At 44.7% G+C, this 21,547-nt stretch overlaps 1 protein-coding gene across 1 annotated transcript in view; it reads right to left on the bottom strand.

Moving 5' to 3' along the window:
- Nucleotides 1–21,547, bottom strand: part of MAP2K6 (mitogen-activated protein kinase kinase 6) — a 126,872-nt gene that overhangs the window by 39,706 nt on the left and 65,619 nt on the right. The window contains exons 2-5 of the mRNA XM_063961137.1: nucleotides 20,852–20,918; nucleotides 13,259–13,307; nucleotides 7,608–7,721; nucleotides 852–971 (exon numbers count right to left, since the gene is read on the bottom strand). Coding sequence (XP_063817207.1) covers nucleotides 852–971; nucleotides 7,608–7,721; nucleotides 13,259–13,307; nucleotides 20,852–20,918 — 350 coding nt within the window. The remainder of the gene's footprint in view (nucleotides 1–851; nucleotides 972–7,607; nucleotides 7,722–13,258; nucleotides 13,308–20,851; nucleotides 20,919–21,547) is intronic.

The following is a 21,547-nucleotide window of genomic DNA, read 5'->3' as shown; positions in this document are numbered from 1 at the left end:
CACTCTCCAAGGCTTGATAAATCTGGGCCATAGTCCCATACTGAGCAGCTTTTAATCGAATGTTCTTCCTTGGGGCAATTCAATTCAAAGCGATGTGATTAGTGCCAGGAAGGAGGTCCTGTAGCTATTCAATTTGACACACATCACTAGTCATTTGTTTAGTCACGAGAGAAGTGGCATTCCTCGACATAAGTGCCTGCTCTGATGCTGTTTGCCCCTCGCTAAGGCCTGAAAACAGCATTGTGGCACTAGTTTAGTCAGATTTCTGCTCACACCTCAGGAGAGGTGCAAGCAGAAATCCGCTGGTCCAGCTTAAGAGAGCGGCCGATTGAATAGCTCCGGGACCTCCTTCCAGACGCTATTAACATTGCTTTAAATCTTTAAATTGAATTAAGCTCCTTGTATCAGATCATCTCTTACCTTCAAAGCTTTAAACAGCGTCCAAAAAGTTGTATTCCCATGGAAACTCACCACATTACCATACTACTCGGCTATATGTTTAGATTACTTTGTATAAAGGTCTTTGGTGCCATCCCCAAACAATGGTGATCTATGCCTAGACAGAGAACAGCTATGTGTTCCATTCAGCACTGCTAATGCTTTGTGGTATCATAGGTGCTTAGTCCCAGAATGAAAGCAATGGCAGATAATAAACCCAATTAAAATTGGTAAGCTAATTATTAGTCATACTGGCAGATGTATCCAAAAATGATCATTGCCTTGTGTGTGTGGGCATCTATTCTCATGTCATATTCCTTTACTGTGATCAATGTTTATTTTAATGTTTAACCCACTGAAAAAAGTTTAAATGCTTACATTAGCTGAAATACTGATATAATATAAATGGGTACCTCTCTAAATAGTGCTCCATAAAATGTTACAGTAAAGTGACAATCTACTGTGCGCATAGAGATATCTAAGTCCATCAGCAGCCTCTTCTGCTCCTGGCTGTTCACAGTTGCTCTAATACGCTGTAGAGAGAAGAGAATAGAGTTATAAGGAACACAACCAGATCAGCAGTCATGTCAGTCATGGACCACAACTACTTCTGCTCTACAAAGTGAATTCAAACCCAAAAATATTTTGGGTGAAAATAAGATTTTACTTACCGATAAATCTATTTCTCGGAGTCCGTAGTGGATGCTGGGGTTCCTGAAAGGACCATGGGGAATAGTGGCTCCGCAGGAGACAGGGCACAAAAAGTAAAGCTTTTCCAGATCAGGTGGTGTGCACTGGCTCCTCCCCCTATGACCCTCCTCCAGACTCCAGTTAGGTACTGTGCCCGGACGAGCGTACACAATAAGGGAGGATTTTGAATCCCGGGTAAGACTCATACCAGCCACACCAATCACACCGTACAACTTGTGATCTAAACCCAGTTAACAGTATGATAACAGCGGAGCCTCTGAAAGATGGCTTCCTTCAACAATAACCCGAATTAGTTAACAATAACTATGTACAATTATTGCAGATAATCCGCACTTGGGATGGGCGCCCAGCATCCACTACGGACTCCGAGAAATAGATTTATCGGTAAGTAAAATCTTATTTTCTCTATCGTCCTAGTGGATGCTGGGGTTCCTGAAAGGACCATGGGGATTATACCAAAGCTCCCAAACGGGCGGGAGAGTGCGGATGACTCTGCAGCACCGAATGAGAGAACTCCAGGTCCTCCTTAGCCAGAGTATCAAATTTGTAAAATTTTACAAACGTGTTCTCCCCTGACCACGTAGCTGCTCGGCAAAGCTGTAATGCCGAGACCCCTCGGGCAGCCGCCCAAGATGAGCCCACCTTCCTTGTGGAGTGGGCCTTTACAGATTTAGGCTGTGGCAGGCCTGCCACAGAATGTGCAAGTTGGATTGTGCTACAGATCCAACGAGCAATCGTCTGCTTAGACGCAGGAGCACCCATCTTGTTGGGTGCATACAATATAAACAACGAGTCAGATTTTCTGACTCCAGCTGTCCTTGCAATATATATTTTTAATGCTCTGACAACGTCCAGTAACTTGGAGTCCTCCAAGTCACTTGTAGCCGCAGGCACTACAATAGGCTGGTTCAGATGAAATGCTGACACCACCTTAGGGAGAAAATGCGGACGAGTCCGCAGTTCTGCCCTGTCCGAATGGAAAATCAGATATGGGCTTCTGTAAGATAAAGCTGCCAGTTCTGACACTCTCCTGGCCGAAGCCAGGGCTAGAAGCATGGTCACTTTCCATGTGAGATATTTCAAATCCACCTTTTTTAGTGGTTCAAACCAATGAGATTTTAGAAAGTCCAAAACCACATTGAGATCCCACGGTGCCACTGGAGGCACCACAGGAGGCTGTATATGCAGCACTCCCTTAACAAAGGTCTGGACTTCAGGGACTGAAGCCAATTCTTTTTGAAAGAAAATCGACAGGGCCGAAATTTGAACCTTAATAGATCCCAATTTGAGACCCATAGACAATCCTGATTGCAGGAAATGTAGGAATCGACCCAGTTGAAATTCCTCCGTCGGAGCACTCCGATCTTCTCACCACGCAACATATTTTCGCCAAATTCGGTGATAATGTTGCACGGTTACTTCCTTCCTTGCTTTAATCAAAGTAGGAATGACTTCTTCCGGCATGCCTTTTTCCTTTAGGATCTGGCGTTCAACCGCCATGCCGTCAAACGCAGCCGCGGTAAGTCTTGAAACAGACAGGGACCCTGCTGAAGCAAGTCCCTCCTTAGAGGTAGAGGCCACGGATCTTCCGTGATCATCTCTTGAAGTTCCGGGTACCAAGTCCTTCTTGGCCAATCCGGAACCACTAGTATCGTTCTTACGCCTCTTTGCCGTATAATTCTCAATACTTTTGGTATGAGAGGCAGAGGAGGAAACACATACACCGACTGGTACACCCAAGGCGTTACCAGCGCGTCCACAGCTATTGCCTGCGGATCTCTTGACCTGGCGCAATACCTGTCCAGTTTTTTGTTGAGGCGAGACGCCATCATGTCCACCATTGGTCTTTCCCAACGGGTTACCAGCATGTGGAAGACTTCTGGATGAAGTCCCCACTCTCCCGGGTGAAGATCGTGTCTGCTGAGGAAGTCTGCTTCCCAGTTGTCCACTCCCGGGATGAACACTGCTGACAGTGCTATCACATGATTCTCTGCCCAGCGAAGAATCCTTGCAGCTTCTGCCATTGCACTCCTGCTTCTTGTGCCGCCCTGTCTGTTCACATGGGCGACTGCCGTGATGTTGTCCGACTGGATCAACACCGGTTTTCCCTGAAGCAGAGGTTCTGCCTGGCTTAGAGCATTGTAGATTGCTCTTAGTTCCAGAATGTTTATGTGAAGAGACGTTTCCAGGCTCGTCCATACTCCCTGGAAGTTTCTTCCTTGTGTGACTGCTCCCCAGCCTCTCAGGCTGGCGTCCGTGGTCACCAGGATCCAATCCTGTATGCCGAATCTGCGGCCCTCCAATAGATGAGCACTCTGCAACCACCACAGAAGAGACACCCTTGTCCTTGGAGACAGGGTTATCCGCAGGTGCATCTGAAGATGCGACCCTGACCATTTGTCCAACAGATCCCTTTGGAAAATTCTTGCGTGGAATCTGCCGAATGGAATTGCTTCGTAAGAAGCCACCATTTTTCCCAGGACTCTTGTGCATTGATGTACAGACACCTTTCCTGGTTTTAGGAGGTTCCTGACAAGCTCGGATAACTCCTTGGCTTTTTCCTCCGGGAGAAAAACCTTTTTCTGAACCGTGTCCAGAATCATCCCTAGGAACAGCAGACGAGTTGTCGGCATTAACTGGGATTTTGGAATATTCAGAATCCACCCGTGCTGTTTTAGCACTTCTTGAGACAGTGCTAATCCCATCTCTAGCTGTTCTCTGGACCTTGCCCTTATTAGGAGATCGTCCAAGTATGGGATAATTAATACGCCTTTTCTTCGAAGAAGAATCATCATCTCGGCCATTACCTTTGTAAAGACCCGAGGTGCCGTGGACAATCCGAACGGCAGCGTCTGAAACTGATAGTGACAGTTTTGTACAACGAACCTGAGGTACCCCTGGTGTGAGGGGTAAATTGGAACGTGGAGATACGCATCCTTGATGTCCAAGGATACCATAAAGTCCCCCTCTTCCAGGTTCGCTATCACTGCTCTGAGTGACTCCATCTTGAACTTGAACTTCTTTATGTACAGGTTCAAGGACTTCAGATTTAGAATAGGCCTTACCGAGCCATCCGGCTTCGGTACCACAAAAAGAGTGGAATAATACCCCTTCCCTTGTTGCAGAAGAGGTACCTTGACTATCACCTGCTGAGAGTACAGCTTGTGAATGGCTTCCAAAACCGTCTCCCTTTCGGAGGGGGACGTTGGTAAAGCAGACTTCAGGAAACGGCGAGGTGGATCTGTCTCTAATTCCAACCTGTACCCCTGAGATATTATCTGCAGGATCCAGGGATCTACTTGCGAGTGAGCCCACTGCGCGCTGTAATTTTTGAGACGACCCCCCACCGTCCCCGAGTCCGCTTGAGAAGCCCCAGCGTCATGCTGAGGCTTTTGTAGAAGCCGGGGAGGGCTTCTGATCCTGGGAAGGAGCTGCCTGTTGCTGTCTCTTCCCTCGACCTCTGCCTCGTGGCAGATATGAATAGCCCTTTGCTCTCTTATTTTTAAAGGAACGAAAGGGCTGCGGTTGAAAGGTCGGTGCCTTTTTCTGTTGGGGAGTGACTTGAGGTAGAAAGGTGGATTTCCCGGCTGTAGCCGTGGCCACCAAATCTGATAGACCGACTCCAAATAACTCCTCCCCTTTATACTGCAAAACTTCCATATGCCGTTTTGAATCCGCATCGCCTGTCCACTGTCGCGTCCATAAAGCTCTTCTGGCCGAAATGGACATAGCACTTACCCGTGATGCCAGTGTGCAGATATCCCTCTGTGCATCACGCATATAAAGAAATGCATCCTTTATTTGTTCTAACGACAGTAAAATATTGTCCCTGTCCAGGGTATCAATATTTTCAATCAGGGACTCTGACCAAACTACCCCAGCACTGCACATCCAGGCAGTCGCTATAGCTGGTCGTAGTATAACACCTGCATGTGTGTATATACTTTTTTGGATATTTTCCATCCTCCTATCTGATGGATCTTTAAGTGCGGCCGTCTCAGGAGAGGGTAACGCCACTTGTTTAGATAAGCGTGTTAGCGCCTTGTCCACCCTAGGAGGTGTTTCCCAGCGCTCCCTAACCTCTGGCGGGAAAGGGTATAATGCCAGTAATTTCTTTGAAATTATCAGCTTTTTATCAGGGGCAACCCACGCTTCATTACACACGTCATTTAGTTCTTCTGATTCAGGAAAAACTATAGGTAGTTTTTTCACACCCCACATAATACCCTGTTTAGTGGTACCTGTAGTATCAGCTAAATGTAACGCCTCCTTCATTGCCAAAATCATATAACGTGTGGCCCTACCGGAAAATACGGTTGATTCGTCACCGTCACCACTGGAGTCATCGCCTGTGTCTGGGTCTGTGTCGACCGACTGAGGCAAAGGGCGTTTCACAGCCCCTGACGGTGTTTGAGTCGCCTGGACAGGCACTAATTGATTGTCCGGCCGTCTCATGTCGTCAAACGACTGCTTTAGCGTGTTGACACTATCCCGTAGTTCCATAAATAAAGGCATCCATTCTGGTGTCGACTCCCTAGGGGGTGACATCCTCATATTTGGCAATTGCTCCGCCTCCACGCCAATATCGTCCTCATACATGTCGACACACACGTACCGACACACAGCAGACACACAGGGAATGCTCCTAACGAAGACAGGACCCACTAGCCCTTTGGGGAGACAGAGGGAGAGTTTGCCAGCACACACCAAAAGCGCTATATATATATATATCAGGGATAGCCTTATAATAAGTGCTCCCTTATAGCTGCTTTGTTATATCAAAATATCGCCATAAATTTGCCCCCCCTCTCTGTTTTACCCTGTTTCTGTAGTGCAGTGCAGGGGAGAGACTTGGGAGCCGTCCTGACCAGCGGAGCTGTGAGAGGAAATGGCGCCGTGTGCTGAGGAGATAGGCCCCGCCCCTTTTCTGGCGGGCTCGTCTCCCGCTATTTAGAGAAATCAGGCAGGGGTTAAATATCTCCATATAGCCTCTGGGGGCTATATGTGAGGTATTTTTAGCCTTTATATAGGTTACATTTGCCTCCCAGGGCGCCCCCCTCCCAGCGCCCTGCACCCTCAGTGACTGCCGTGTGAAGTGTGCTGAGAGGAAAATGGCGCACAGCTGCAGTGCTGTGCGCTACCTTTAGAAGACTGCAGGAGTCTTCAGCCGCCGATTCTGGACCTCTTCTGACTTCAGCATCTGCAAGGGGGCCGGCGGCGCGGCTCCGGTGACCATCCAGGCTGTACCTGTGATCGTCCCTCTGGAGCTTGATGTCCAGTAGCCAAGAAGCCAATCCATCCTGCACGCAGGTGAGTTGACTCCTTCTCCCCTCAGTCCCTCGCTGCAGTGATCCTGTTGCCAGCAGGAATCACTGTAAAATAAAAAACCTAGCTAAACTTTTTCTAAGCAGCTCTTTAGGAGAGCCACCTAGATTGCACCCTTCTCGGCCGGGCACAAAAATCTAACTGGAGTCTGGAGGAGGGTCATAGGGGGAGGAGCCAGTGCACACCACCTGATCTGGAAAAGCTTTACTTTTTGTGCCCTGTCTCCTGCGGAGCCGCTATTCCCCATGGTCCTTTCAGGAACCCCAGCATCCACTAGGACGATAGAGAAAATAAGCTAACAAAAATTAAACAGAATGTTTTAATTACCAATACTCTGAGGACTTGGTGATCTGGCAAATCTGTGGACGCCTGTAAGAACTTGAGGATAAGAAACTGTTGCTATTGATGGGCCTTGTTTGGCTGGTTAATAAGCCTCAACTGTTAACTGGCCACGGGGTGGATTCAATTGCAGTCGGAACTGCCGTCTTGTCGGAAAGACAACAGTTTCCGACTTTTTTACGTGGGAAATTGTTCCGACCTATTCAACTTAACTGTCGTTTTTCCGACAAGTCGGCAATTCCGACTTGTCTGAAAACACGTGGATCGGCCGAATAGCCGCAGATCCACGTGTTTTGTCGGAATCGCGGCCAAATCCGACAGGTTTCAGCCCCATTTCCGACAATGTCAACCAGACTTTAAAAAAAGTTGGATTGGCATTGTCGGGAACGCCCAAATCCTGTCGGATTTGGCCACTCATTGAATACTGCATTGTTGGATCCTTTCCGTCGGAAAGAATCCGACAAGCATTGAATACACCCCCAAGTGTCCAATCATGAACATAAGTTCAGAGGGGAAGATCTTTAACAACTCAGAACAAGGAACTCATGCTTGGATCAATACACTAGTTGGGTAGTTGGGTATACTTTCCCAATCTACTGTACCCCTGACAACTAGTTGCCAGTGTGAATCTCCTTCTTACTATGCAACCAGAATTTGTTGAGATGTTCAGTATATGATGTCAACAAATGATCCAGAATGCTGCTTTTAAAAACTCAGGAATGTAGTGAAATGCGCAACAATCTATGCAATTCAAGACAAAAAACACTACACATATACAAATTGCCATTGCTTACTTTTACTGCCATTATCTGTTCACTTGGTACATGTCGCATTTTTTCCACCACTCCATAGGCCCCTCGGCCAAGTTCTTCAATTGGCAGGAGGTCATCTGCTTTTACCTCAAAGTTCTGAACACAAAGAGAACATAATATCAAACAACACCGCAATAAAGGGTTACAAGTTTCAAACAAAATGAAATCATAAGAGCCACAAACCAACCATCTAACATTTTTTTTGCACTATAATTATCAGGGATTGCAGATATGCGCTATAGTATGTATTTTATGCGCTATAGGCAGTAAGGGACTCCGTTTTCAGAAATAAGTGTATCCCGCATGATGTGCCGTGACGCATGTGCCACAGCCAATAGCAATAATAATGATATATCCACTTAATTAAACGCCTGTAGTGTCAAATCATTACCTGAAACCTCCCTGCCCACCGGCTCCCCCATCTCCTTGGGATCTGTCCACCATCCCCACCAGCTAAACTGCATGCAGGCAGAAGGCCGAGGAGGTGGATGGCGCACTTCATGGTCTACCGCTGCTGGAAACGCAGCATCACCCCCTGCATGCAGAGTGCTTCCAGCAGAACGAGCTTGCCGGATAGGACTTCATGATATGTTACGCAGCCTGGCCACGGGGGCTTGCGACTGCAGGGACAACAATGTCATGCAGGAGATTAATGCCCCCTGCGCTGGCACTGGCCTGGGATTTCAAGATTGATGGACAATGTACCACATTAGTAATATCTAGAGAATTTTTAGATTTTTCTTGAGCACTACAATAGGGTTCCATCTACCTGCATCGTTCAAGCCTATGATTGTGTTCCACCTGCACTAAGACCACCAGTCTGTGATTGTGTGCCACTTATACTGACACAAGCCTGTAATTGTGCCCCTAAGCTGAGACCACTACACTGACACCAGTCTGCAATCGCGCGTCCCCCGGACCAGACACCAGTCTGCAATCGCGCGTCCCCCGGACCAGACACCAGTCTGCAATCGCGCGTCCCCCGGACCAGACACCAGTCTGCAATCGCGCGTCCCCCGGACCAGACACCAGTCTGCAATCGCGCGTCCCCCGGACCAGACACCAGTCTGCAATCGCGCGTCCCCCGGACCAGACACCAGTCTGCAATCGCACGTCCCCCGGACCAGACACCAGTCTGCAATCGCACGTCCCCCGGACCAGACACCAGCCTGCAATCGCGCGTCCCCCGAACCAGACACCAGCCTGAAATCGCGCGTCCCCCGGACCAGACACCAGCCTGCAATCGCGCGTCCCCCGGACCAGACATCAGCCTGTGATAGTGTACCCTCCTTCATATCGACACCAGCCTATGATCATGCACCCACAACACCAACCTGTGATCGTGCCACTCATCCATCCTCGTACCAACACCACCCTGTGATGGTACAGGGGGCGCACAAATACCAGACTGTGCGCCCCTATACTGACACCAGCCTGTAACTGTGCACCTGTGATCATGCACCACGCTGCTCTACACCCGGGTGCCGAGATACAAGCTGGGGCTGCAGCTCATCAAGCTAGAGGTAGACAACAGTATCCCAGGTGTTCCAGGAAACAGACACTTGTTATTCGTAGTGGCAGTCCTATAAAAAGTCCTCACTGGTCAATACAGCTGAGCGAACAGAGTTATAGAAAAACCAACTGGAACAAAGATCAACTATAAGTCATGAAGGTACAAAAATAAAAGGACTCTGTGTAATTGCACGTCTACCCTATCACAAAACCATAATCTAAATAGAATATTTATTCTGTGTCAAAGTCTGCTACCTTCACAGTCACATTTTGTCATGAATATAAATAAAATAATACGCACATGTACTAAGCCTTGGAGAGTAATACAGCGGAGATAGATAATACCAGCCAATCCGCTCCTGTCATGTTACAGGCTGCGTTTCAAAAAGGACAGAAGCGGATTGGCTGTTACTTTATCTGTCTCCGCTTTATCACTCTCCAAGGCTTAGTACATTTGCCCCTATGTTTCAGAATGCTAATGAATATACTGGAGATGATGGATGTGTTTATGCTGAACTATATAGCTTCAGTATGCCATTTATTCTATCCCACAGAGGAAGCAAACATTGCTTACACCCCTTTTATGCCAAAATTCCAGGTCCAGCCCGGGTAACTGAACATGCGTTTCATGCCTTGTCACAGCGGCTTGAAACACACTGCAGGCTGGACACGGGTTCATTCTGGGGCTTCACAACACACTTATTCTGAACAACTAGATTTATACTTGGCACTATGGGGCGATTCAACTGTGTTAACTGCAGCCGCCACTAGATGGCACCCAATGGCAGCAATTCAACTGTTCTGCCATTCGGTGTCCAGTAGCCATGGAGGTCACATGGCTGCTGGACACAGCCAAACTCGGCACTTTGGATGCCCGATGCAGGTCTTTATAGAAGAGTTTAACCATTTTATGTGGCTAAACCCGGTCTGTTTGGGCGCAACACGCATGTGCGCCCAATTCATAGGTCTGCAAAGTCGGTCCTCATTACCCCACACAGTGCATGTTTTCCACCTGCGAACCTTTTAAAATGTGTCTGAGTAATTAATACACCTGTGCGCCTGCTGGGTAACCTGCAAAACATGCACTGTGTGGGGTAATGAGGACCGAGTTTGCAGATCTATGGCCCAATTCAATTGTGACAATAGTTTGGGCATCTAAACAATCCTGTTTGGACAAGAAAATGAAAATCCCCAATATTGTAGTATCTTTGTATGTATGTTTGTAAGGGATGCTTTTAAATCCCTGCAAGTCTAATTCTGTATATAAATAAAAATATGAGCTACTACTAACATGCTGGAACTTAAGTTAAATACATAATAAATATTTAATTCTGCAGAAAACTCTTGCTTATATAAATTAAACGCCTGCGCTCCCAATCACTGTAGTGCAACATTAAAAGGAAAAAAGAAAATATTCCTAATTTTTCCAAACCCTTTTTGGAAAAAGATTGGTTTTACAAAATACATGGAGTGATAAGTGCACATCCTTAAGTGTGGGATGCTATGCCACAATTACGTTGCTGGCCAAACAGCAGACACACAGTCCCGTTGTGATTATGTGGGCTGGATGGCGGCCAAAAAGGTCATTTCCATTCGGATGCCACCATCACCACCCCTAACTGGCCAGCTGAGAATGCGCTGCGTAATTAGAACGATCTTGGCATAAGGTGCCATAGCATGCAGCTCTTGGAATGGCGTTCATTAACTGCTTATAGCAGCATAAGGAGAAAGAGTGTATTTGCTGTGCAGCATTTAATAGCTGTCCCAGGACCAAATTACTGATATACTTAACAGTATAATGCAGCACATAAAAATTTCATGCAGCCATCTGCGGCACTGGTTCTTTCAGCATGGCGAAGCAGCCCCTTTCATTGTATAGGTATTTTGTCCATGGACTTCCTAACATTCAGCTCATTGGGTAAACTGAATTTGGCAACTCCTGGAAAAATGTTCCATGAAGAACACAATGTTCTATTCTTAACTCATGGGCATATCTGAAGTGACAGGTACACAAAATCAGGCTTAAACAAACATGGCTCATTTTCCACCAGGCATCGCCATTTAGCTCCCGTGAACTCAGCAGGGCTCCTTTAGATGAGAGATTTTTTATTTTGGATTAAGATTACATGCTTTATAAACCCCTCTTGGCTACAGGCGATGTATGCAGTCTTAAAAAAAAAAAAAAAAAAAGGAAAAAAGAAAACAAACACTTAGTAACATTTAATGAAACAGAAAGTGAATTATGAAGCACAGTTTGATTATGTACAGTATGTGTGATCAGAGGTCATCTGCAGCCCACTGTTCAGTTTAAGCTCTAAAATATCTGTTCTACCTCTGTAACTGCAATGTTTCTGACAGTTAATGACTAGCTTGCATTTCACACCTTTGTTAAAAACAGCTGTAAATCTATAACAAAGACATTTGCACTCCTACCTTTAATATACCAATACATGTATTCAAAAGAATGTATTAAAAAAAAGTTTTCAAACTGAAAAAAAAAAAATCACACACACACACAGATGTAGCCATGCTCATCGTGGCTACATCTAGCCGCCATGTGCAGTCCCCTTGCAGCTAGACGTGCCCGTGCCTGGCCACGCCGGGATGCGTCTTTTACCGCCCCATAACTTTGAATGGAGAGAACATGAACGAGTTGCACTTGCAGGGGTGCATTGTATTGGTGGTCCAGGATCACTTCAAATTATTTATAAATCAATGTAATAGGCAAAACCAGTGCTGGTGGTTGCCAATCATAAAATATGTGGACAAGCAGAAGCAAATCTTGTTCCTCACCACACAATTGGACCTAAGGATGACATACAAACACAACTCACTTTATTTAATATTTCTTTCTAAATTTCTCAAGAAGAAACTGTCGGTCTAGGGTTGACGTGAAATTTGTTTTGATACTCTAGGGCGCCGGGATTCAAAAAAGTTTGGGAACCACTGTTAGGATATTACAATGGGGGTCATTCCGACCCGATCGCTCGCTGCAGTTTGTCGCAGCGCAGCGTTCGGGTCGGAACTGCGCATGCACCGGTGCTGCAGTGCGCCGGTGCATGGCAGCTTTCGTTACCTAGTGATCGCCTCTGAGACGACAGAGGCGGTCGCTAGACGGGAGGGGGCTGAACGGCGGAGTTAAGCCGCCGTTTAGGGGGAGTGGTCCGGCCAACGCAGGTGTGGCCGGACCGTTGGGGGGGCGGGCCGCGGCAGCTGCGGCCAGCGGGAGCGACTAGCAACTCCCGGCCAGCCGCAGGAGCTGCGCTGGCCGGGAGTTACTCTTCAAATACAAAGGCCTTGCCTCTGTGCGATGCTTTTGTATTTGTGCGGGGGGGCCGGCACGGACATGCGGGACGGACTAGCCCTGTGCTGGGCGTCCACCCACATGTCTGAGGTAACGATCGTAGCTGTGCTAAATTTAGCAAAGCTACGATCAACTCTGAATGACCTCCAATGTCTCTTATTTTCACTTGTAAGAGCCTGTAGCTGCACATCGCACAAGGCTCCAGCACAAGCTCATGGTTATTTGTAGCACCTAAGACCATAATTCTTGGTTTGCAGCTTCCCCTTGAAGACTTGAATTCTAGAGGTTGAGACAACTTCAAGGAGAGGCTGGTCTATCATGTCTATGTTTATGCTAGTTTTTTGAAGACATGGTAAAGATTGGCTAAATGTAGTTATCCTTTAAACAAGATGGCATTGGCTAGCTGCTTAGTATAATATGTTACTAGGTGGTAATGCAGCTTTAATGGAATATCTTTTACATGAAGTTTGTCAAATCCACAGAAATGTTTCTGTGTATAGCACCAAGCAGCTACAGTTAGAGCACAGGTTCCCAAACTCGGTCCTCAGGACCCCACACAGTGCATGTTTTGCAGGTCTTCTCACAGAATCACAAATGAAATAATTAGCTCCACCTGTGGACCTTTTAAATTGTGTCAGTGAGTAATGACTACACCTGTGCACCTGCTGGGTTACCTGCAAAACATGCACTGTGTGGGATCCTGAGGACCGAGTTTGAGAACCTATGAGTTAGAGGTTTTAAAAACACATCATAAACAGTAATGTGTCATATATGTAACATTTCAAGTCTTTCAGCCTTTAAATATATAAAGCGGTACCTTTTCTCCAATTAGAATGCATGCTTTTGAGTCCAAGTCACGTGGTGGCCTGAGAAGATAATGCATACAACAAAGTATTAAACACCCCATACATGGTGGAACTAAAATTCTGTGATGGACATATACAATTAGTTTAATGCAAATATCATAATTCTCATACAGAAACGGAGGCCATGTTTCATCTTTAACTCTTACCTGGTCAGCGATATGCTGAATTTATTAATGTTTTCTGCATGTCTGGAAAATTTTCACATTTTGGGCAATACTCAATTGTTTATCGCTCCCGAACTTCTGACTAAAGCGATAGGAGATTTGGGGGGGGGTCACTTTTCGTTCATTTCAGCTCGCCACCCCTGGTGGGAACAAGCTGAAATGCTGACACCAGCGGCTGATCGCGCCACAGCGGAGCTACAGAACAATTGAATAACTCCATTGGGCGCCATCTACTGGCTGCCAGCGGTTCAAACAACTGAATTCCACCCTTTAAATAACATATTCGTGTTCACAAAAGGCACTGTCATACTCATAAATAATTATTTAGGAATAAATTAAAATCTCTCATCCATATTTCTTCTTATGCTCCTCCAGCAATATCTGGTAATAAAAGTGACTGCTTATTGAATCCAAAAAGGAAAAGGTTAGTCAAATTTCTATATGAATTAACAAAAGTTTCACGTCCTTGTCAACACTGAATACATTTAAAATAAGGCTGTGAACAATGGATACTACCTGTGTGTTACATAATCCACTGTGAACACAAGGAACTAAAATCTGCTTGCTCCAACCTTTATAGAAAGAAGCCAAAGGTGCAAGCCAAAAGGCACACTGCTCCTAAGCACTTTAGGTTGTCGTGAAGCCAAGGTTTGTATGCTTGGAATGCTGGTTTTCCCAAGTAACCGACATCTCAACAGACTGCATTTTTGGAGGAGTCATAAGGGCAGGGCCAGTAATCATAACTGAAATGATACAGTTTGCCATTTTACCTTTTTGACCTATTCTAGAAATGCTGTTAAAGACCTCTAACCATGGCTATAGTAGTTTTGCAATAACAAATAAATACATCTTTAAAAGACTCTAAAAATAATCATGATCAGTGACTACGGTATCCGGTCTCTAGGTTGAGCACATTTAGGTCGACATGCATTAGATCAACAAGACAAAAGGTTGACATGAATTTTTCACGATTTTTTTCATTTTTTTTTTTTACTTTTTCATACTTTACGATCCACGTGGACTACAACTGGGAATGGTAACCTGTGCCGAGCGTAGATACAAGGGGACACGGTGCACTAATTGGGGTTCCTGGGCACTCTACGAAGAAAACGAAACATTTTTTTCTTAAACTCAAGTCGACCTTTTGTCATGTCGACCCAATGCTGGTGTTGACTTACTATCGACCAATAGTGGTCGACCTAGACACTGTCGACCTAAGTGTGGTCGACCCTATGAATCACACCCAGTGAGTACAGGCAAACAACTATCATTTTGTTTTAGTCAACAATCATAATTAAATAAAACTCAAATTCATGGTCAAACCCTCCAACTTGCATTTTAACTACTGAATGAACAGTCATCAACTCCATGTTGCATTACTTTTTATTGATGATGATGATGATGATTATGATTATTATTATTATTATTATTATTATTATTGCTACAGGTCGAGTATCCCATATCCAGAATAAAAAAATATGGATAGCAAGCGCTGAAAAGCTATAATTAAAATTAATTTTTATTATCCATAAGACATATAAAATAGTAAATCCTTGAACCTTCCTAGCGGATTCTTTAAAGAGGAGTTATTACTCTTTCTTTAACTGTTCTCAATTATACATCTAAAAAAATGCATGCATACAAAATATTTAGTATGTTCACATCAATATAGTCAAAAGGAAATCCTTTTAGTAACATTCTTGTTACAAAGTATCTGTACTGTTAGTAATTAGATGGTTTGTATCCACATGAACATAGGCACAGCGGCCGGGCTCCCGGTGACCAGCATACCGGCGCCGGGAGCCCGACCGCCGGCATACCAACAGCATGGCGAGCGCAAATGAGCCCCTTGCGGGCACGGTGGCGCGCCACGCTATTTATTCTCCCTCCAGGGGGGGCCGTGGACCCCCACGAGGGAGAATATCTGTCGGTATGCCGGGTGTCAGGATTCCGGTGCCGGTATACTGTGAGCCGGGATCCCGACATTCGGCAACCTGAAGACCACCCATTAAAACATGGCCATGTTACTTAGTATTAGTATGCAATTATTACCACGTCTTCCCTCTGAGATGGAAACAACGCCTAGACTCCCGGCTCTGGTGCTTTGATCCTTGTTAGCAAGTCCATATCCAGAGGTGAGTGTATTATTATTATTATTATTATTAACAGTTTCTTATATAGCGCAGCATATTCCGTTGCGCTTTACAATTAGAACAACAGTAATAGAACAAAACTGGGTAAAAACAGACAGACAGAGGTAGGAAGGCCCTGCTCGCAAGCTTACAATCTATAGGGAAATAGGCATAGATACACAAGGATAGATGCTACCTATTGCATAATGGTCCACCAGATTGCTAGGTTCTTAATGGGTTGTATGATGATACCCCACAAAGTTATCCAAGTGTCAGGAGGGTGTGAGACTAAAGAAAGACAAGATATGTGATGTTATGAATATTCTACAGAGGATGTAATTAGATAGGGAAGCACTGAAGGTTATGTGGGTGGGTCTGGAATTTGATAGGCTTGTCTGAAGAGGTGAGTTTTCAGGGAACATTTAAAGGTTTGGAGACTAGAGGCGAGTCTTACTGTGCGTGGGAGGGCATTCCACAGAGTGGGTGAAGCCCGGATAAAGTCCTGTAATTTTGAGTGTGAACAAGTAATGCGTGTGGATGAGAGACGTAGATCTTGTGCAGAGCGGAGAGGTCGGGTAGGGAGATATTTTGAGATGAGTGAAGAGATGTATGTTGGTGCAAGTGTAAGTTCCCAGTTATACATATAGGTTCTCAGAACATGTTTAGCCAGCTGGTGGTTGGAAGGTACCTTAAAAGATGCGTTTCTCCGCCTAAGGAATCTCTCGGCAGCTTCCTCAGTCAGTGTCCGGGAGTCTAGGAGCTATTTCCATCTCAGAGGGAGCTAATCACTGAGCTTTTTTAATTGGCACCAGGAGGTAATAGGTATCTTGAATTTTTTTCTCCATATCTGGAATGCTCGGGACCAGGAGCATACCGGATATGGGATTTTTCCGGATAACATGGTGGCTGTGGCACCGAGGAGGTAATCCTTTGTGTTGCAGTGTCATTTTCATATGAACTATCATGTTACATGAGTGATGTGCGGTGAGGTAAATGGCTGGGGAGGCACTGACTAGTGTTAGAGCCAGATTAACATACACATATGAGCCGAGGGGTCATGTGGGCATTATACACAGATACATCAGAGATGTGCAGACAAGATAGGCACTACCTCACCTGTTATACTACAGTATACTCTATCACTGTAAAAATGATTAGAGTAATACAAAAGCATATATTTATAAATATTTTCTTTGTATTTCTCTTAATTTTATTGCCAAAACTCTTTATACTGGAGCATGACAGGAGAAGCTCTGCCTCACCTCATTGCTGTAAATGTATATTTTGTATATATGCCCATGTTATATTTTAAGCGCTGTGTGCAGTTTTGAAATTGGGTAAGTGCATGTTTGGTTACAGTATGTGGATTATACACTCAAAAAGTAAGTAAGTAAGTAAGTAAGTAAGTAAGTGTGTGTGTGTGTGTGTGTGTGTGTGTGTGTGTGTGTGTGTGTGTGTGTGTGTGTGTGTGTGTGTGTGTGTTTTTTAGAAGTCCCTGAAATTTGGAAACAGATTCAGATTCATTTTTTAGAAGTCCCTGAAATTTGGAAACAGATTCAGATTCATTGGATATTTTCTCAAGTGATATGGTAACTGCCCTGGCACCAGCAACGGGGTTTGGTGGGGACCAAACAAGCCTTTTCTTTGAAATGCAAACCAAGAGATCTTCTATGCGTCTTTATGTAAAATGTCCAGCAGGTTTGGTGGATAAATGTTTTTCATTTAAGTATTTCCTGTAATTTTGTGACACTTATATCAGATAAATCAGATTGTGTTTTAAGAAAGCAAACTGGTTCGGGTAGTACATGTATGAAAGGAAGCAGACAGTTCAGTTCCTTTTACATGTAAGATAGTGTTTACGATAGGCTGTTTTAGTCTAGCATAATTTAAAAACGGCAAAATGCATCCTGCCCTTTTAGCAGCACCCTGCTAAAACCGCCTGCCCTGTGCTTTACCCACCCGTGAGCCACAAAGTCCCACGGGTTGTAAAAAGTTGCAGTTGCCAATCACTGCCTGGTGAACAGATGTTGTGCACACGCCATCTATTCACAGTGAAGGGAAGGCTTGGGAGCAGCCCAGCACGTCCTTCAGTGCTGGAAATGCCCCCAAGAGTGACAATGACAGGGCCACGCCCACTCCCCGGCCAGCCACGTCCCCTTTTTAACAGCTCATGCGGCAACACCTTAGCGCCCCGCACGCATCAGAGCAGAAACACTATAGTTGCCCTAAAGGTCAGGGGGCAGGATTGTAGCCTATTGTATTGTATAGTCTTGATATAAAAATAGAGCCTGTGAGTCCTGAATGTATATATATTATAGGGTATGGGTCGTTAGGTCGACCCAACTTAGGTCGACAGTCATAAGGTCGACCACTATAGGTCGACATGCATTAGGTCGAAAGGGACACTAGGTCGACATGGTCATTAGGTCAACATGTGCTAGGTCGACACGTCAAAAGGTTGACATGAGTTTTCTTACTTATTTTGTGTCGTTTCCTTCGTAAAGTGACAGGGAACCCCAATTAGTGCACCGTGTCCCCTTGCATAGCTCGCTTCGCTCGCCATGCTTCGGGCAAGGTGCCTCACTCCGCTAGCCCCTGCGCTTGGCACAGGTCTACCGTTCCCGATTGTAGTCCACATGGATCGTACAGTATGAAAAAGTCCAAAAATTTTAAAGAAAAAAAAAGTGTGAAAAACGCATGTCGACCTTTTGACCTAGTACATGTTGACCTAATGACCATGTCGACCTAGTGTCCCTGTCAACCTAATGCATGTCGACCTAATGACTGTTGACCTAACGACCGTATCCCATACTAACTCTAAGAGACTTCTGTAAAATCTGTATGCTGCGATACCCCAAGCGCACTCTGGTAAGGCAAGTGTCTTTTCCAACACATTGAGCAATAAATATTTTGCCTTTATTATGTGACCAACAAAACATTGCAACATGCTATTCCATTCTCCGTCTGTTGTGGATTGAGCGTAGTGTCTCCAATCTCAAGCCCCCTGCCAGCTACCCTGCAAAGGCTGCCCATGGAGAGGGACCAGTAGGAATTATCAGACACCAACCAGGTGGTGTTGTAGCAACGTGACCACGCATACACAGAAGTAGGCAGTTTCAGGTGCCGATGGTAGGAGCTCGAATGGAAATAAGAGGTTCAAAGCGTTGGTGTAGGAGCTTGGTGGTGGCAGTGTTACCTATCCACTACACAGTTGGTAGAGTCAGTAACAGGTGGTTACTGATGGTAAAATGGATTCATCTAATAACACAAATCCAGTGGGACCAAACAATCTGATCGTCTTGCGGTGCAAGGTGCATCCGGTCAAACCCTTTGAATTCTGTGCCACAAATGGGACTAAATCTACTTGGACTCCATAATGCAGTGCCCGATCATTTACACATCCTTGGATTAAGTTATTTAGGGGTACATTTACTAAGCAGTGATAAGAGCGGAGAAGTGAGCCAGTGGAGAAGTTGCCCATGGCAACCAATCAGCAGTGAAGTAACATCTATAATTTGCATACTATAAAATGATACAGAGCCGCTGATTGGTTGATGGGGAAATTTCTCCACTGGCTCACTTCTCCACTCTTATCACTGCTTAGAAAAATGTTCCCCTGAGTATGGATTTATTATCATTGGTAAAAGCTACTATGGCCCAGTTAGTTGTCGCAAATAACAGCCAGCAGGAGGCATCAGTGTGCCATTGACAATATGTCATTAAAGTTTCTTGAACCAGACAAGTGCAGCCTATTCAGTCAGTGACTGGAATTTCTGGAATGCCACAGCTGGGGATTCTTTTAGGGACAACTCAACTGTGATGTCAGCTCAGTGGCACCTCTACTATACCTTAGTATGTTACTATAGTAAAATGCAAAGCAGTAAGCATGTATGTGATCTTATATTTAAATCCAAAGCATTCACTTTGAGCTATGAAACTGATAAAAACAGATAATCTGGATAATCATTATAGGAGCCCATGGTACAGTTCACTATCCAGATTATACGCTTAGAGGCAAATTAAAGTGCAGGCGATGGTGTAACAACCGCACTTTGTGACCGCCAACGTCGCCAGTTTAGGTGTGCAGCTAAGTTGGCAATGTTGAGGCACTGGGGTAAATTTACTAAAGTGGGGATTCTATTTAAGATGGGATGTTGCCCATAGCAACCAATCAGATTCTACTTCTCATTTATCTAGCACCTTCTAGAATATAATACCTGGAATCTTATTGGCTACTACGGGCAACATTACATCTTAAATAGAATTCCCATTTTAGTAAATTTACCCCACTGTATTCAATATTCTCAGCCGAACATCATCGTGTTAAACAATGTTTTTGTGATAAATGTGCACAGATTTCCTATCACTACAATAAGTAAAGACAGAATCTTCTTTCAAAAGAGGTCCTGATAAATAAACTCCTAAATCACAAACCTCTGTTGGCTCATCTTGAAAATCACCACTTTTAGCATAAAACTTTTGTCTTCTCACATACCCTCCATAACATGACTAAGCTGCAATTTATCATGGCAATTAAGCACCAGGAAAAAAACAAAAAAAAACTGCATGGTCTGTCAAGTCTACGTGGATTGAGAGAAACATCTTGCACAGAGGCAAGCAAGCAAAGGAGGTCACAGCAGCCAGGATGCGGTCATTAGATCGACAGTCATTAGGTCGACCACTATTGGCCGACATGCATTAGGTTGACATGGGCAATAGGTCGACATGGAAAAAGGTCAACATGAGTTTTTCACAATTTTCTTTCATTTTTTTTTACTTTTTCATACTTTACGATCCACGTGGACTACAATTGGGAACGGTAACCTGTGCCGAGCGCAGTGGTAGCGAAGCGAGGCACCTTGCCCGAACACGGTGCACTAATTGGGGTTCCCAGTCACTTTATGAAGAAAACGACACCAAAAACAGTAAAAAAAAAAAAACTCACGTCGACCTTTTCCATGTTGACCTACTGCATGTCGACAAATAATGGTCTACATAATGACTGTCGACCTAAGTGTGGTCGACCTAATGACCCATACCCTGGCAGCCTGACAGACTGTAATCTTGAGCTTTATCAGATTCCATTAGGATTTTGTTCTCATGATGCAGGAAGAGTTGGGAGGTGATACTTTCATTTTAAGTGATGGACGGAAATATATTTTCATGGTTCAGATCTTTTTGCAATTTCCTTTAACAATGCAAACCCCAGAAAGAAACAGTAAAAATTTATATTTTGTTCAAGTCTTACGTTGGTGGGCTGGTCTTGGTATCTTCAAAAACTTTAAGTCTGGGCAAAGGTGGGTTTTTCTTCTTCCCTTAAATAAAAAGAAAATATAAAAATGTACACTATAAAATAGCTTTGAGGAAAAAACTAAACAAACCCAGATGGAGGACACTGACAGGAAACATAGATAAGCAAAGATGTGTACACATGGTGGGATATTACCAAGTGATTTTGACTATATAGTCAAAACTGCAAGGAAAGTTAGTGCAAATCGCAAGGAGTTAGCCACCTTGGAATACCAATGCAATCCCAATGCGTGGTCCCGCGGGGTTGGTATCGCAAGGTTAAATTAGACTGTGCAGGCAAGTCAAATAGGACTATCTAGTACAGTGATGGCTAACCTTGACACTCCAGCTGTTTTTGAACTACATATCCCAGCATGCCTTGCTACAGTTTTGTTATTTTGCCATGCTAAAACTGATGCAGGGCATGGTGGGATGTGTAGTTCAACAACAGATGGAGTGTCAAGGTTAGCCATCACCGATCTAGTACTAAAGTATAGTCAAAATCTCGCAGTCAAAATCGAAGCTAGCCAAAATCTCACCGTCTGTATGCACCTTAAGGGCACACATAAGTTACAAAACATTTATACACACTTTATTACTTATTATCTTTTATTTACATGGAATCACAAGGGTTCTGTAGCACATTACAAAGTAC

Source organism: Pseudophryne corroboree, chromosome 3 (assembly GCF_028390025.1).
Source record: "Pseudophryne corroboree isolate aPseCor3 chromosome 3, aPseCor3.hap2, whole genome shotgun sequence".
NCBI classification, from domain to species: domain Eukaryota; kingdom Metazoa; phylum Chordata; class Amphibia; order Anura; family Myobatrachidae; genus Pseudophryne; species Pseudophryne corroboree.
This window is presented reverse-complemented; position numbering and strand designations above follow the sequence as displayed.